The 16,749-nt window shown below is 37.4% G+C and overlaps 1 protein-coding gene across 1 annotated transcript in view; it reads left to right on the top strand.

Moving 5' to 3' along the window:
- The first annotated feature begins 2,846 nt into the window (after window positions 1-2,846).
- The window catches only part of POLN (DNA polymerase nu), a 94,556-nt gene continuing 80,653 nt past the window's right edge, over window positions 2,847-16,749 (top strand). Inside the window, exons 1-5 of the mRNA XM_074587392.1 lie at window positions 2,847-3,477; window positions 3,958-4,139; window positions 5,955-6,067; window positions 8,752-8,909; window positions 15,500-15,568. Of these exons, the coding sequence (XP_074443493.1) occupies window positions 3,085-3,477; window positions 3,958-4,139; window positions 5,955-6,067; window positions 8,752-8,909; window positions 15,500-15,568 (915 nt within the window). The 5' untranslated portion in view covers window positions 2,847-3,084. The remainder of the gene's footprint in view (window positions 3,478-3,957; window positions 4,140-5,954; window positions 6,068-8,751; window positions 8,910-15,499; window positions 15,569-16,749) is intronic.

The raw sequence follows: 16,749 nt of genomic DNA, 5'->3' as shown, positions 1-16,749 counted from the left end.
TTCATTTGTATTGTAAAATGTTTCTCTTTTTTTTTTTTTTAAGGTATAGAGACGACAAAGGACAATAAACTAGGTTATAAGGATGCACAAGCGAAAAATGAAAAGGCAAGCATACTGTAAGATTAAAGACCGCTAAAAACAGGGATGGCAGGGAGGAAGATAGGTCTGGGAATATAAAAATGAAAAATCACGGATTTAAGAGATCACTGCAGTTCTTCATAGTGGCTGTGCTGCTTTCCAGAGATGTTAGCAGCACTGTTCAGTCTTTTCCAGAGTTGCTAATGGCACGTCATTTTTTTTCCTGTTCTGTGGGTGTTGCTTGTATAATTAATCTCCTAATTTGTGGGTTTGCAGCACTGTAAGTCAGTCTAAACCTCGCCACCTGTTCCTTCTTTTCTGCTTTTCATTGTTTTACATTTTTGGTCCTTCCATAGGCTGGTACTTGTCATTACATAACCGTGAGCTGATTCATGTGAAAAATTACTTTGTTGGCTTCACCATCTCTCTGAATTTGGTTTAATGTGCCAGTACAAGAAATGGGAATGAATAACTGTGGCAGCACCAACTCAGCTGTGATTTTTAAAATCCATTGAGTTGATCGAAGAGTTGCAGATACTGCCGGTGTACTCTTGTCCCAGCTGCAAATTTCACAGCCTTCCTTACTCTGAATCTGGTGCATGTTGCCCTCTTCAGCAAGTTCGTTCAGGTTGCTCAAGATGCAGAAAACTGTTTGGTTTCTTTTTTGGGGTGTGATAGTTTCCTGCAAGCTAAATTGGCTCATAGGTAGATATGCAGCTGTGGGTGTGCATGGGTAGTAGTGGAACAGCTTTTTGTGATGATGAGGTGCAAATTTTGACTCGCTGCAGCTGGTGAAATTTTCCTACATCTGCATAAATTATCCTGCATCCTGGGAGTTGTTTTCTCTACTTCCATCCGTGTCATTATTCCTAGTAGAAGATGACTTCTTCCTGGAAGCTGCTGTTTATCTCTGTGGTTAATTGTAGTTCCAGCTGTATTATTCTGAGTTGATAATTAAATTACTCCATTCTTATTTTTGAACCTTTAAAAGAGAATTGCTTATTCCTGATTCTATAATTACTTGAGTGTCCTAATTCAGATTCTACTGTGTTAAACAGTAAAGCTATTTGCAATTTGACTGGAGAATATACTTGAGTGGATTAGTTGTCTTTCTATGTCTCTTAAACATTTTGTTCTTCTGTGATATTATTTTTCCACTTATGGTAACTTTTTATAGTGTTCACTTTTTGGTTAGCATTGCGCAAGTCCAATTAATTTGTCTTCTTTTAGAACAAACGCTTTTCATTTTGGTAGAAGCAAAAGCTTAATTAGCTCCCTTTTTCTATTTACTTAGAACCTGTTAATTGTACTTTTGCTGTGGAGTTGATCCTGTGAAGTATGATCTCAAGCAGTCTAAGCCTTTTTCATCCTTTGACTCCATAGTTCTGAGGTTTGGAAATACAGGAACCGGGTTGAGGAATATTGCAAAACCAGAAAAAAAAAATTATTGGCTTTGTCATTTTGGCTTGCGCAGTCAACACAGATTGAATAGAGATGGATGATATCCTTTGATCAGTGAAACTTGTTGTCTTGGGGAATGGATGGGAGCCTGGCGCAGCAGTAACTTGTGGGGTTTTTTTGAGTGAGGCAGCCTTAGTTTTTGGAGTGGTAATGACAGTGGAGGTACTGAAGGAGACTAGCTGTGCTACAAGAGCAGAAAATACACTAATTATGAGAGTATTCAGTTGCTTTTCAATGGAGTGGGTGAATATTATGCTTATGCGTGATGCTGAGACTAAAAATTAGGAGACAACTGCTTTGTCAACAACTAGAGAACTTAAAAGAGAAATTGTTTTTTATTTGATTCTGTGGGAGATCGTGTTCAAAATCTTCCTGCTGAAAGATGCTCTGACAGGGACTATAATCTTTCCGAGGCATTAAAAGATAAATCACTTCAGGAATGCTTCATTTCAGAAAAGGAAATTACGTAAAAATGAAGGAGCTTTTAGAAGGAAAATATATGGAATTTCCCCTCCAAACCCAAAATATTCATAAGACCTTTTAATGATCAAGGTGTAAAAGGAGTATTGAGGGAAGATACAACTCTCTATATCTGTAAATAGTTAAATACAAATTTTCCCTGGGGAATCTTGGAAAGGATGCCAGTTGCCATTCCAGAGTCTTTGTTTCTGAAATCAGGACAGGATCTATCTCAGCTGAAGAGGTCGTAGAAGAAACAGCAAGATAAATAGTAAGAAAATACTAGGGCTGGTAGCATACCAAGGAAATTTCTGAAGGAAGTTAAGGATGAAGGAATAGAATCATAACATTACCATGCAACTTCTTGCTTAATGCTATTTAATAGCATGCTGCTGTAAGGGGATCCAGGGACTATCTGGAGTAGGAAAGCTGTGCTGGGCATGGATGTATAGATTCATATGTATTTTTGTTATGTCTTGCGATCTTGTAAGGTGTTTGAAGAAATTGGTGGAGAACCAGTTGACTTGGTGTACTTGAATTCCCAAAGCAGTCATTAAGGTCCCTTGCCAAAAGTTGTTTAATAAGCTAAGCTGGCATGAAAAAAGCTCTGAATATTGAAGCTAAAGATGGAAATGAATGGTCTGTCTTCAGACAAAGGTCTCTAATAACCTAGTTGCTATGGAAGACAGGCTACTGGAGTACCTGCATATTACAGTTGATAATTTGCGACCTTTAGTGTTTGACTAATAGTAGATTAAAAAAATAGTGGTGGTTTTGGATGTAAGCGATATAAATCAACAAAATAATCTTTACTGATAAATACTTGAATTCTGTTTTATGTAATGTGATTCCCCTAAATGGACTCCTTGGGTTTTTTCATAGAATATTACTTCCTTCAAAGCTTATCTAAATTAACTCATGTCTGTTTATTTTTATTTCTCCTAATAAGTTGAATAATTGGTTCACTAAAGACAATTCCAATTTTTTCAGGAGATTCATGATTCCACAATTGCCTTATTAAAAACATCTGCCAGCCCTGAAAAAAGTGCTGCTGGTCAGATAGTCAGGACAGTACATACCGATGAAATGCTTTGCTGTCAGGATACCAAAATAGCTAGCTATTACCAGGATTTAGACTTGCCAACATGGGGATACAGAGAAAGAAATCTTTACATAGAAGCAAAAAACCTGAAGGATGGTGAAAAGAATACAGCTACTCCCCTTAAAAGAAAGCAAGATCTGCCTACATGTTGTTCAGAGAAAACAAGAAGATTACCTGTAAAGACCTACACTTCTTCACATGAAAGAAGATATGACTGTACTTCTGGACAAACAGAGTCTTCTGACAATTATCCTTGTGATATCAGGAGTTTGGGATGTGAGGAAAAAAGAGAATTGCTTGCATCTATAGAACAGGCAGTGGCTTTTGTAACTACTATGATATTTCAAGATGGTTCTTCACAGCTCAACTCAGAGCAGGTTAGTGAATGATGCGTTTAGTCAGTTTTGTAGAACCATTTGAACTGTGCACGTGACTGATAAACACAAAACTGTGTTCACTGGGAACCTAGAATCTGGACCAGTTTTCTGTATTATTGCTTACCAAAATATAAATGTAAAATAAGGTAAACCTTAATACTTCTGACTGCATTTTATTTTTAGTTACCAAGTAAAACTTTAAGAAAAAATGAGACTGCCTGGGCTAAACAGGCATTTTTGTACTTAAAGTCAGACTGAATTAGAGTATTTTTTCCTGCTTTTTAGCATGTCTGTCACTGGATTTTTGTTTTAAGGCATGCTCCTTGAAATTTGCATGCTCCTCTACTGTGTCAATGGTGTATGCAATAACTCTAGTGTACATAGTAGGTTTCATATTGTAAAATATTTGGGAAACTTTATTTATAAGATTGCATGCATAAAATCTGTCAGAGGAAACACTATTGTAATTATACTTAACAGGCCTTAACCTCATCAGTAAAAGGAGTTGTTGTGTTAGTGAAGAGTCAGACTGATCACCCTTGCCCTCCCAGTTATTCTTCAACTGACTATGCTGCTAATGAAAATGATAAATTAATTTATTTAAAAATGGAATCGTCATCTCTTTGGGAACAAGAACAACAGGTTCACAAGAAATTTGCTTGGTGAGAGTATGTAGAAAAAAAATACTGTTTTGCTTTACATATGCTTTTAGCAACAGTGATGTTGGTTACATGGCACAGGCTTAATCTTACATGTCAAACTCATTAAATTTCATATTAGCTGTATTCTGTGTCAAGCCTGGGCTAATATGAACCAGATAAAAATAAAATATTCCTTTAGGTTCAGCATATCACTAACTGTAGCCCTGCAGAACTAGGTTGGGATTCTGGTAGGTGCTGTTTACGTTCACCTGGAAGTCCTTTATGAACAATTTACAGCTATATGGCACCCAAAAAATATGATTCATCCAGGTTTATCTTTCTTGTATCTTATCTTCCATTTCCTGAACTGCATTTCTTATCTAGTACATTTTCGATGGACATTATTATGATAAACATCCTTTTTGATCTCTGATAGTATTTTTCTTTTTTTGAGCACAGTAGGCTTTTTTAATGGCTTTTGAGATACCGAATGAAGTTTTCGTAATATTCAGTAATATTGTTCATCAAAATTACAAGATAATTTTTAAAGTGAATGCTTTATGTATCTGTTTAATAGTTGGAGTAAATTTTAAAAAAGTTGGGTCATGTTTTAAACTTCCAGTTAGTATAAACAAAATCCATTTTTACTTCTTACTCTTAACTTTGAAGTAGTGTCTCTTAAAGGCAGAAATAAGAACTGAATATGATTCTTAGATATAATAGTTGCATGTTAAAACTTCATTAGAATATTTTATGACTTTCAGTACTAACTGCTTTATTGTAAAGTGCTACATTTGTGTTATTAAATTACAAAGCATTAATTTTCAAGATGTTGAACTTGGTTGTTAGTTGCATGTCTGCCACTGTGATTTGGAACAAATCATTTATCTCTACTTCTCCAACTGTAATATTGGAGTTATATGACAACTAATTTAATAACTTGTTAGTTTGAATATAGGTTGTTCTGAATTGAGAATAATGTATCAATAAAGCATGTGCATAGAAAAGTAAAAATTCAATAATAAGCAAATTGAATAAGTGTATTATCATTTAGATGAAACCTATAGGTAATTATTTCTTGTAAGAATGGTGCAGTTTAATAGTGGATCTACACCATATACGGTAATATCTTATGATCTACACAATTTCTAGTACGTCCAAAAGTTGGTACTGTTGTTTCATACCACCAAAGAGAAAGAAAATTGAAAGCGCTATAAAAAATACTATTTTTCTATATTGCCCAAAATAGAGCTTATGAAAAAAATTACACAAATAACTAGTAAAATCTATATATTAATATACATAATTGGTAAAATCTATGTAAAATAGCATGGATGTGGGAACTATAGACATTTTGAAAAGGAATGGAAAAATGTCACAAAGATGTAGCATACTAGATTTAAGTAGCATATTGACACTAGGCAATTAATGGCAATTTAGGTTGTCTAGTAACTTTTAAATCATGATTTTTGCAATACTACATTAACTCCGAAGCCTCTGTGATCTTATTTGGGTATATTAAAGTATTACGGGGATGCCAGTTGCTGTTTTGGATTAAGATTGCGTTTAATTTTGAATGTCAAATAAGGATTTGTTTTCTTTATGAATGCATGGTAAAGCATATCTGCTAGGATGTTTAATTTGTTATAGAACGAAGCTTCAGGTATTACTGAATTGAGACTTTAATATTCAAATACAGTATTCTGTTCTTACAGGAATAAAGAAATGTCTTATGTTAACTGTTTAGTATTAGGTGCTAATTAAATGTATAAAGTAAATAGATTCACTAAATCTAGAAACAATATAGTGCATGTTAATGAACCTACTTCTGTGCAGGCAAGTGTTGTTTCAAATGCTACATTGCAAAATTCCGATTATTTGCTTCAACGCAAAAGATTTTGTGAGGACTGTACTTCAAGTTTATGGTAATGAAATTAGCTGGAAACAAGGTAACTATCTAATCTAATGTATGATCTAATCCTATAATCTCTATGCTTTTGATGTTTCTGTTAAAATCAGCAGGTGTACAATTAACTAGACTGGTGGTTAAGTAATATATTGGAAAACAGTTTTAGTACCATGGAAAAGAACACCCTTCTTGGGAGGAGGTTGTGACCAGAGGCTTGATGTGTCAAGATGATGTATTTCTTCTTAGAGTAGGAATCGTATCATTGAATAATTTAACAACAGCTTCCTGTGGAAACAAAAGCTCTCAACACAGTCCTGACTATAGCTGAAAAGGTCGTACTGCTTCGTGTTTCGTGTTCCCTAGAAAAACTTTCTCTGCTGAAGAGGAAAGGCTAAAATAAATTATAGAGGTCCTCATAGCTGTCAGAATTAGGAATCACTTGAATGGGTCCTTGTTTTTTTGATAGGGTCAAATAAGGCTCTTGTATAGATGGATTTAAAAACAACTACAAAGAGAGGATATAAGATGTAAATATAATGGATTTTATTTTCTTGATTTTGTGTATTGGATTACGGATGACTGAATTACAAAAACAAGTGTGTCTGTTCAGGAAGGACTCCCTCTATGTGAATCTCCACATTGTGTTCAGCATCTGGAAAGTTTCATCAGTAAATCACAGTAAACAGAAGATGATTTAGAATCTGATGTGAAGATCTACACAAAAGACACTTAGCCCTGGCAATGGAAGGGGGAAGGTGGGAAATGTCATGATGGTACTAATACTAGGGACAGTATCGTAATCTGTACACAACACAGGAAGTACTAGATCCTATCTGATGCATAGTATTTGAGTCTGAAGTTTCTAGTATCCAAAAGTATTCTTGTCTACCTTTTTTTAAACTTTGGAAGCTGATGCTTCATCACTCATTATTTCTGCTATGGTAAAAAAAAAAAAACACAAACACCCCCCCCCCCCCCCCAACCCCCCGCCTTTTTTATGTAAAAAAACCCCACCACGATAACCTCACTGTAAATCAAGCAAATGCTGAAACTTCTCTGTATGTCATATTGACTGCAATCGCTTTGAATGATTGCACTCATTCTTGAACTAGTGTATTAACCAGTGGAATACATCCAGATACATTAGCCCTGACTAGTAAAATATGGCATGCTTTGCCATTGGGATTCACTAATGTCTCAGAGTAGGAGGAGGACAGGACTTGAGTATCATTTCACAATCTTGAGGAAAATATGCTTTTATCAGCACAGACTCTTCTCTTCATGTCATAAGCTTGACCCTGGTTTTCCTTCACTCCTTTCAGCTTTGTTCTCAGTTCTATATATGCTGCTGCCTCACCTTGAAGGTATCATCCTCTTTCCAAGACTGACTTGATAGCTGTAATTCATTACTGCTACCCTCACCTTTGGTGAAAATTTTAGTTGGGAAGGAAGGGATGGATGGTTGAGATCTTTGATTCTTTATCCTTTTTCAGCTAGAGACTGTCTCGTGCTCATTGTAAATAGAGATATGAGAAAAGGATCTTCGAAGTATCTCAGCGACTCTTTGGTAACAGGATTCTCTTCTTCTGTGTATCCTTGCTAAGATGTAGTTGTTGTTATTATTAAAATCCGTGCTCGTTTCATGCAGTCTTCACATGAGCTTTTGAATATCCAACATCTCACTAGGCAGAGTCTTCCTGCAGCCTCTAGGCATTTTCCAACAGCCATCAGCTGCTGAATGTTACAGCGTGTCAGTGAGGTTGTGTTGCTTAGTATGCGTCTTCAGAATGCATCATTTGAGTTCATGGCAAATCTGTTACAGTTGTCAAAGTTTCATTTGATACCTGTAGGGATTACTTCCTGCTGAAAGAACAGTGGAAATCCTGTGGACCTGTCCAAAGTTTGGTTTTGGGGTGGATGCAGTGTTTGACCTACTTTCTTAAGCTGCGCAATTCCAAGGCTAAGACTGTCCTTCCAGTCACAAAAAGTAGTACTATCAGGAAGTATAGTTCCTTCACATCTTTTTAGCTTCTGAGGTGAATGGCTGTTTGCATTCAGAGAAAAGGATAGTGAGATACATAAAATCCTGATATGAGACCATGCAGATGAAGTATCCTTCAGTTATCTGACCACTGCAGCAGAGCCCAAGCTGATTCAGGGGCAAGATGTCTCCTTCCCTAACATCTGCTGAGCAGCCATGTGAAGTTCTTTTCAGCAACAGTTATATCAGTGGAGGTACCATATGTGAATTCATACATACATTAAAGATCTCAGAAGTCTGATTGGTAGGAAGTAAATCTTCTGTCCCTCAACCCCCAGTAGCAATTTTGTGGATATCAGTCAAGCTAACAGCAACAATAAATTATCTCCCTGTATCAGAGAGAGACATAAAAAAACCCTTAATCTGAAATTTTTCAGTGATAAGAAAGAGAGTCTTTTACAGTCAATCTTAGCAACCAAATGTTTACTTACATTTTAAAATTTGGAAAAAACCCCAAACAAACAAAAAACAAACCCCTCTTCAAAATTGAACTTAATCTTATGTAGTCATGATATTGACCATTGGTTACAGTTGCAAATTCAATGTTTAACATTTTCATAGTGTAAATGCTTGTTTATTTATGATGTGTGTCTACAGGAAAGATGGGCAAAACTTTAGAGGGATTTCATAGTATGGGAGGTAATTTAAATATTTATATTGCCAGAAATAACTTATTTTTGTAGTTGCTGATAGCGTCGTGTTAGATCCAAGGATTGCAGCGTGGTTGATAAACCCCAGCGACACAGTTCCCTCTTTTGAACGTTTAATAGAGAAGTATTTTGAAAAGCCTTTTTCTATGGGAACAGTAAATACAGATACAGGCACTGTGAGAAATGCATCAGTAAGTAGTTTGTTTTAAATTGTTTGTGGTTGGGTTAAAAGGGGAAGGAAATGATGAAAGAATTGTTTTTGCTTAGAAAATATTACAAAAAAAATACAGATAATGCTTTTCTGATGGAAGAAAAATATTATATTAATACTACTTGTTGGAAATCTAATTTTAAAGAAAGGAGAGAAGGGAAGGGTTCACTGCATTCTACCAATATGGCATCCTATTCTTCAGGAACAGCTGTAAAATTCTGCTTCAAAACTGTAAAGTTCAGTAACAATTAATATATAATTGGATCTTTTTTTCTTTCCACCTTCCTAAAAACTGATTTCCAGTTTTCCTTTCCAAAATGTCTAACGCCTTGTTCTCTAATTCCTGTGAAATTGTAGCCTGTATTTAATTTAAAATTAACAATTTTCCTGAATTTCACAGCTGGTGAAAATACCATATTGTCAGCTGAGGAACAGTAGGAAGTCAAATGTGAACCTTCAAGCATGTGTATGAAAATTTTGTGAATTCTTATTCTCAATAAGAGAGAATGCTTAATCAACTTTTTGAGGAGTTATTTCTAGCACTATAGAAATGTCCTAATTTCTGTTAAAACTTACTTACTGAATATTATAAAATTTCAGTGTTTGTATTTTGGGCTATGGTGAGCTATTTTGGCCACATTAGCCTTCAGAGGTTGTTTGAATAGTAAAAATAGATGTGCAGCAACGTAATTGATAGGATTTTTCTATAAAACCTTTCACTTTTCAGAAGCCTTGTTTGTTCAGACATAGGTATAGTAACGTGATTATAGGGCTTCCAGGGTACAAATTCACTGATATCAAGTGGGCTTAGAGCACGGACAGAAGTCAGTTGTATCAGCACATACCCATCAGTATACACATTTTGGAGAAAACAGAGCCTGTTTACTTTAAAACGCTAGCTGTAAACTGCAGTTGCTCAGAAGTTACTTCATGCATTAAGGTATTAGTTTAGGGAATGGACAGGCAAACAAGCAGAAGCTATAAACTTGTTGGTTATTTGTACATGTGATGTCCCCTCCTGTGAGTCAGCATCCTTAATCTTGTCTCTTTCCTTAGCTTGACTCAGTCTTTTGTTCTTCATGTATCACATCTATTCTTACTTACCATTTCCCAGCTTTGTCACACTGATTCCCAGCTCTGAGTTAAATATTTAAGTCTTATTTCCTTTCTGCCCTATTTCAGGTCTAGTTTGTTTCCTTGTCCCAACCATCTCCAGTGCCTTTATGCTAACTTGTTCACCCAAGTCCCAGTTAATGCTTCCCCCTAACATCCTGTGATTTTTTTTTTCCCACCCCCAACTCCCACAGCCTTCCTTATGTAATTAATTTGTTCCCTGGACTCTCCCACTTTCTTTTTGGCTTCTCTGTTTGCTCAGTGAGTCCTAGTTCTTCCCATGAATCCTAGCTCTTTGCCAGATTTATCTCTTCTGACTTTGCTGGTAGGTTCCTAACAGTTGTCTGTACTCCCAGAGGGATCCAGACCAGGTGATATATCATGTCTCACGCACCACTGCTTCAGTTAAGTTCCCTCTGTGTTGTGCTACTCTTGTCCACTCATCATAGTACTTGGAATGACTGCTATTTTATTCTGAAGTCTGCTACTCACCCACACACATTCTAGCACAGAATATGTACTACTTGCCCCTTGTCTGTATATTTGATGCTGTTCCAAAAGGCTCAGTAAAAGAGATCATAGTCCATATACCTTGAAACCTTTGCTGGAAGAGGTGCTAAACATCATGCTGCTCTTGTCATTGCTGCATTTGCTGGTGAGGAATCTTGGTGTCAATTGAAGCCTGTCATTGGACTTACTTGCACCCTCAGCAAGTTTGCTGATGACACTAAGCTAAGTGGTGCGGTCAACGTGCCAGAGGGATGGGATGTCATCCAGAGGGACCTGGATGAGCTAGAGAGGTGGGCCCAAGCAAACCTTATGAAGTTCAACAAGGCCAAGTGCAAGGTCCTGCACTTGGGTCGGGACAATCCTCATTATCAATACAGGCTGGGGGATGATGTGATAGAGAGCAGCCCTGCGGAAAAGGACTTGAGGGTACTCGTGGATGAAAAGCTGGACATGAGCCAACAACGTGCGCTTGCAGCCCAGAAGGCCAGTCGCATCCTCGGCTGTATCAAAAGAACCGTGGCCAGCAGATCCAGAGAGGTGATTCTTCCCCTCTACTCTGCTTTCATGAGACCCCGCCTGGAGTACTGTGTCCAGCTCTGGAGCCCTCAGCACAAGAAGCACATGGACCTATTGGAGCGGGTCCAGAGGAGGGCCACGAAGATGATCCGAGGGCTGGAGCACCTCTTCTATGAAGACAGGCTGAGAGAGCTGGGGCTGTTCAGCCTGGAGAAGATAAGGCTCTGGGGAGACCTTGTAGCAGCCTTCCAGTCCCTGAAGGGGGCTTACAGGAAAGCTGGGGAGGGGCTGTTCACAAGGGCATGTAGTGATGGGACGAGGGACAATGGTTTTAAACTAGAGCAGGGTAGTTTTAGATTAGACATTAGGATGAAGTTTTTTTGCAATGAGAGTGGTGAAACACTGGAACCAGGTGGTGGCCCCATCCCTGGAGACATTCAAGGCCAGGCTTGATGAGGCTCTGAGCAACCTGATCTAGTTGAAGATGTCCCTGCTTGCTGCAGGGGCGTTGGACTAGATGACCTTTAAAGGTCCCTTCCAACCCAACACATTCTATCATTCCACCTCCCGAATGGGATCAAGTAATTTGTCTGTTGCCGAAAGGATGGTATTTCACAGACGGCTTGTTTGTTCCAGAACCAGTGCATATGAACAAGGTTTCTTGGAGACAGGTTCATGGCTTTTCACTGGAGTGTGGTCCTGCTTAAATTAATCTGTCTGGGGTAGAGAGAAGTCCTTATTGATAGGACTAGACTGTTATAAAGGATGAGGACCAGTGGATCTACATATTTCAGCTTTGAAGAGAGCCCTCTGCATCCTACCTTCAAGGGCCCACTGTTTCTCAGTCTTGCGGTGTTCAAGTGTGCTGTAAACAGAGGGGAAGCCTATACAGTAAGTGTCCATGTTGTCTACTCACAAACAATGCTGAAGTTGTGTAGACTAATAGCTCTTGAACAGATGGGGAACTCACGTGGGTTGTCAGTGGAATTCATTACCCCGTTTTAATGCTTTCCTGCCACTGGGGCTTGCGGGGACATGGTTTCCACTAGCAGACAGCAGCTTGTGTAGAATCTGTTTAGTTTTATCTGTTGTTCATCTTGATTCATATGGTCATTTCAAGATAAAAACAGCTATGGTCTAGGCTTAAGTGTGTTCTGAATGACTGCAACACCAGTGCCCCCATTGTTTTATGATATGTGGTAGGAAAAAGTGTCTACAGCAAAGCTTACCCCAAAACTGGGGTAGTTCTGTTTTTAGCATTAAGTAAACTTCCTGTAACTAATAGGTGCCTCCCACGCTTCTGTTATGCTCGGAACTTCTCCTCTTTTAAAAGTCAGTTGGACCAATATTATAGTGTTCCTGTGATGGCTCTTCCCCAGCTGTGTACTAGAATGCTTGCCTCTGTAGCAATAATGTGTTATAATTTGTCCTAATATAAACTAATTTTCTGTCAGTTATGGTTCTGTTGTGTTTGTGCAGTAACAAGTAATTTGGATTCCTTCTGCATTCTGTTTGGATCAAATAATGGATGAAGCATTGCTCTTGTCAGTCTACATCTGCTGTAATGCTTTTGTTCCAAACTTCTGTTTTTCTTCAGATAATGGGGCTGTTTTGCAAACAGTACACCGAAATTGTGAGTTTTATGTACACAGCAGATTTTAATACACTTTGGAGGATGGATTACATTTACCTGTTGATTTACAGCTGACTCTTGCACTGTGAGGGCACAGAGTTAAGTGTTTGGCTTGTAATGGTGTCTCAGTCTGTGCCTGCCCTCACTCCTTAGAAACATGACCAGGAGGTTCTGAGAGTCATTCTGAAGATAAGGGGGAGCCAGCTCAGGGAGCAATTCCTGCAAAAGACCCTGTTCAGATGGAAAAAGATGTCCAGAGAAAGCTTCTCACAAGCTCAGAAGGGTCCTTACCTCCCTCAAAAGAGAAGGAGGATCCTCCCCTGTCCATTAATTTTGATATGATTTTTTTTTTAATCTTAGATCTCCAAATTAAGGATTTTTCTGTTTAGACTGTATAGATCCTCCTTTAGGAAGGATTTCGAAGATTTCCCAACCACTTTGATTCTTCTTAACTGCTTTTGCTTCAAAAGAGGTACTGTTCTGGCTGGACAGATTAAAAGCCCTGGAAGACCATAGTATTCTGACATCAGACCTGTTCTTAAGAAAATATTCTGGGCAGCAATTTAATGTCAATCTTTCTGTTTTAGTCCATAATTCACAGCTTAATGACATTCAGTTCTGTGAGTGATACCACATCTAGTTACATTGCATATACTCTTCTAGTTGATAGCATCCTGGTTTTGTTCTTTGCAAAATACTGGACGTTTCACTGAAACTGAAGCACTGTCTTCATTTTCTATGCAATCTTAGAGGACAGTGTATATCTGATAACAAGTAGAAACATCCTTTTCTTTCCTTCTTATCACAGAGGACCAAAGGAAAGATTCTGAATATATCAAAAAAGTATGAAACTGTGAAATGGGCAGCAAAGTCAGATTTGGTAGCATAATTCCTGAGAGCTTACTCTGGTAAGGAAAGCGCTTTCTAGCTCAGTTTGAGTGGAGAAAGCAGAATATATTTCTTTGGGAGCATATTTTTTCTCCCAACTGTAGGTATTTCATGAGAGCAGTAAGGTAAGAAACCTGTAGAATAACTGCAGATCTGTAGAGGAAAGAGACTTCAGCAGCTCATAGCGTGAGAGTCCCTCTTAGTGTTCCCTCAGATAGGAATGCAAATAATAAAGCAAGCATAAAGGAATTGTGATTATTCTAAAATACACATAGGGTGAATGATAAACTAGAAGATAGATAGCTTACGAGGTGCCCAGGAGACCCTCTCTGCTTTTCCAATTGAGAAGCCTTCAATGTGATTTCATGGCTATTTGGTTTACCGGCAATATATTAATTTTTTTTTAAACATTTTTACTGTTCTTGATGGAAAGATGTAATTCACTTGGGAAGCAGATTTTAAATTTATTTTGAACCATGCCTATGTGTATTAATTTAGTAAAAATGATCTTGGAATACCCTGTTCACCTAGAATCTAGCCAAATCTAGGTCATTCTCCAGCAGTGTGGCTACTGAGGAGGAAACAGTGAGTGTTACCAGATTATCATCTAAAAATGTATAGGATTCTATTGGCCACAAAATTGATTTCTGCTCTGATGAGTCCTCCATACGATGTACATTGCATTCATGTTGTCAAACATAACATCGTAACCTTAGGCATACTGCAGTTCTACTTGCTATTGATTTTTTTTTTCTTAAATATTTTTTTTCCCCAAGCTATCACAGACAGGAATCTGCAATCAGTGCTGCAGTGTGTGATAATTATCTTGCATTCTGGGTTTCTTAATTAATTTCTTAATGTCTGTCTTAAAGTTTTGTGGCCAAGTTGCTTCGATACCTCAACTATATCTTCAGAAGTATTTATCGACACAGAGTAAATGCCTCTTTTTACACAAATGACCCTTAGTTTAATTTCACAGTTTTACATAAATTAAGAACTATCGTAACATATCATGTAATTCCATGTAACATTTTCCTGCCTCCAACACAGACCAGTATGTGCTTCTTGGGGAAGTGTATATGGACAGGCAAGCATATAATCGTAGTCCTCTAGAATGCTCTCCTAGGTTCTATGGTTTATGGCCCAGGAATTTTACACGACAGTAAAAACACAGTGCTAGTGGTTTTGCACTTAATGACTTAGATGCAAGTTTATTCCATAATTTTGATTGTTCAGTCATCACTGAAGATACAGGCTGCAGGAAAGAAAATTTACATCTGCAGCATTTTTTACATTCCAAGCTTTCCTAACAGGAATTTAGTAATGAAAAGCAGCACTTTATTTTTTACATTTTTTGTATTAGCCTGATAAGAAATTTAATTGACTGACATTAAGTTTATTTTAGTGATTGTGTTCTTTGAGCTAAAGATCATATTCTCAGTCTGTATGCATTTCAAAATGGTCTTCTAGCCAGCTGAATGAGGTGGCATGGCTCTGTGCAGAACACCTCTGGAACAGAAGGGAAGAAGTGAATAGTTTGGGCACAGAAGAGTGGCAGTACTGATAGGATAATGAAAATTGCAAGGCATTTTTCCTCATTCTACAAGTAGTAATGGAATTCTGACTTCAATGTCAAAGGCAGTGTAGTGATACTATTTTTCCATACTCGGTCTATGCAAAATGTAAATAAAGGAACAGGTAAAACCTTGAGTATTCATGATCTGTACTGTTCTGTTCATGAATTGTGCTTTTCAGAGGTCTAAGAACATTTCTAAAGTGTTAAATCTAATAGGAGGCATACAGAAAAATATATTTATATAGTTTAATCCCTTTTAAAATAGATAGTGTTGTATACATTTTTATGTTAGCATTAAAACTCTTGATTTATTTATTTTACTTATTTATATCAGCATCCAAACTTAGGTATGAACTTGGAGAAGCTTTATAATGTAATGATGGACCTTGCTCATGACTTACAGGTAAGATATAAAAAGTAATTACTCAGATAAACTTCTGATGTATTATAGTGAATTAAAGAGAGTCAGTGATGTGCTTCTCATTCAAATCAAAACCTCTACTCAAGTTTAATAGAAGGTTTCAATCCCTACTGGTTTGCAGTGCTGGTCAACATTTAAAATAAAGTTGTCCATCAGATTTGTCATTCTTTTCCAGAAGGAGGAAATGGTTATTCTGAAGGTTAATCTTTAGAAAAAACTTTTCCTCTGCAACAGTTAACTAAATATTTAAATGAAGATTCTAAGAACAGGAAATGTTCAAAATGTTGTGACTTTTCTTTTGGTATTTTAAAGCTGTATGAAACAGTCTAAAAAGTGTTAACAGAGTTAAAACAGAGTATAGCTGCATTTTTTTGATATATTCCTTGTGTACAAAAACTCTCAGCATATCTATTGCTCCAGATCGTGTTAGCCAAATACTGGTTGAATATTGGAACAGGCTTCCTAGGGAGGTGGTTGGTGCCCCAAGCCTGCCAGTGTTTGAGACATTTCATCAATGCTGTTAATCATATGCTTTAACTTTTGGTTAGCCGTGAAGTGATTGGGCAGTTGGACTAGGTGATTGTTGCAAGTCCCTTCCAAGTGAACCATTTTATCCTGTTTTAGCCCTTATTGCAGTTCAGAATGCATCTCAAGAAGTCTTTTAGTGTTTTTTTTTTTGTTTGTTTTCTCCCTGTGAGCATATACCTGGAAAAGTGTCAGAACTTAGGGACATGCTCAGATTCTGGTGAAAGGTACATCGTAGGGTCCTAGGAGGTTTTCTTGAAATTGATGATAGCGAGTGTAGGGCTTGGGCCATTAGTTGATGGAGCCTTATTAATCTGGATATCAAAGTGGCCCAGCAGTATGATGAAATAATCTGTGAAGGAACAGAAACAACAGGGAAACACCAAAGGCACAGAAACACTGAAAGCCAGTCTACAGGAGTTTTTAGGCAAGTGTTGCTGTCCGATTGCTTCGGGGGTTAGCGAAAAAACAGACTTCCTGTTCTTTGTAACTAAATTGGGTACATAACACCATTATCTTTTATTTTCTTCCTAATAAAAACAAAATTGTGAATTCTGAATGATCGCTTAATTCTTCAAGTGAATAAAGAGGGATAGCTGTATGTCCTATTATAATGGAGCTTGCTTTAAAAATAAACT

The sequence above is a fragment of the Larus michahellis genome, chromosome 5 (genome assembly GCF_964199755.1).
Source record: "Larus michahellis chromosome 5, bLarMic1.1, whole genome shotgun sequence".
NCBI classification, from domain to species: domain Eukaryota; kingdom Metazoa; phylum Chordata; class Aves; order Charadriiformes; family Laridae; genus Larus; species Larus michahellis.
This window is presented reverse-complemented; position numbering and strand designations above follow the sequence as displayed.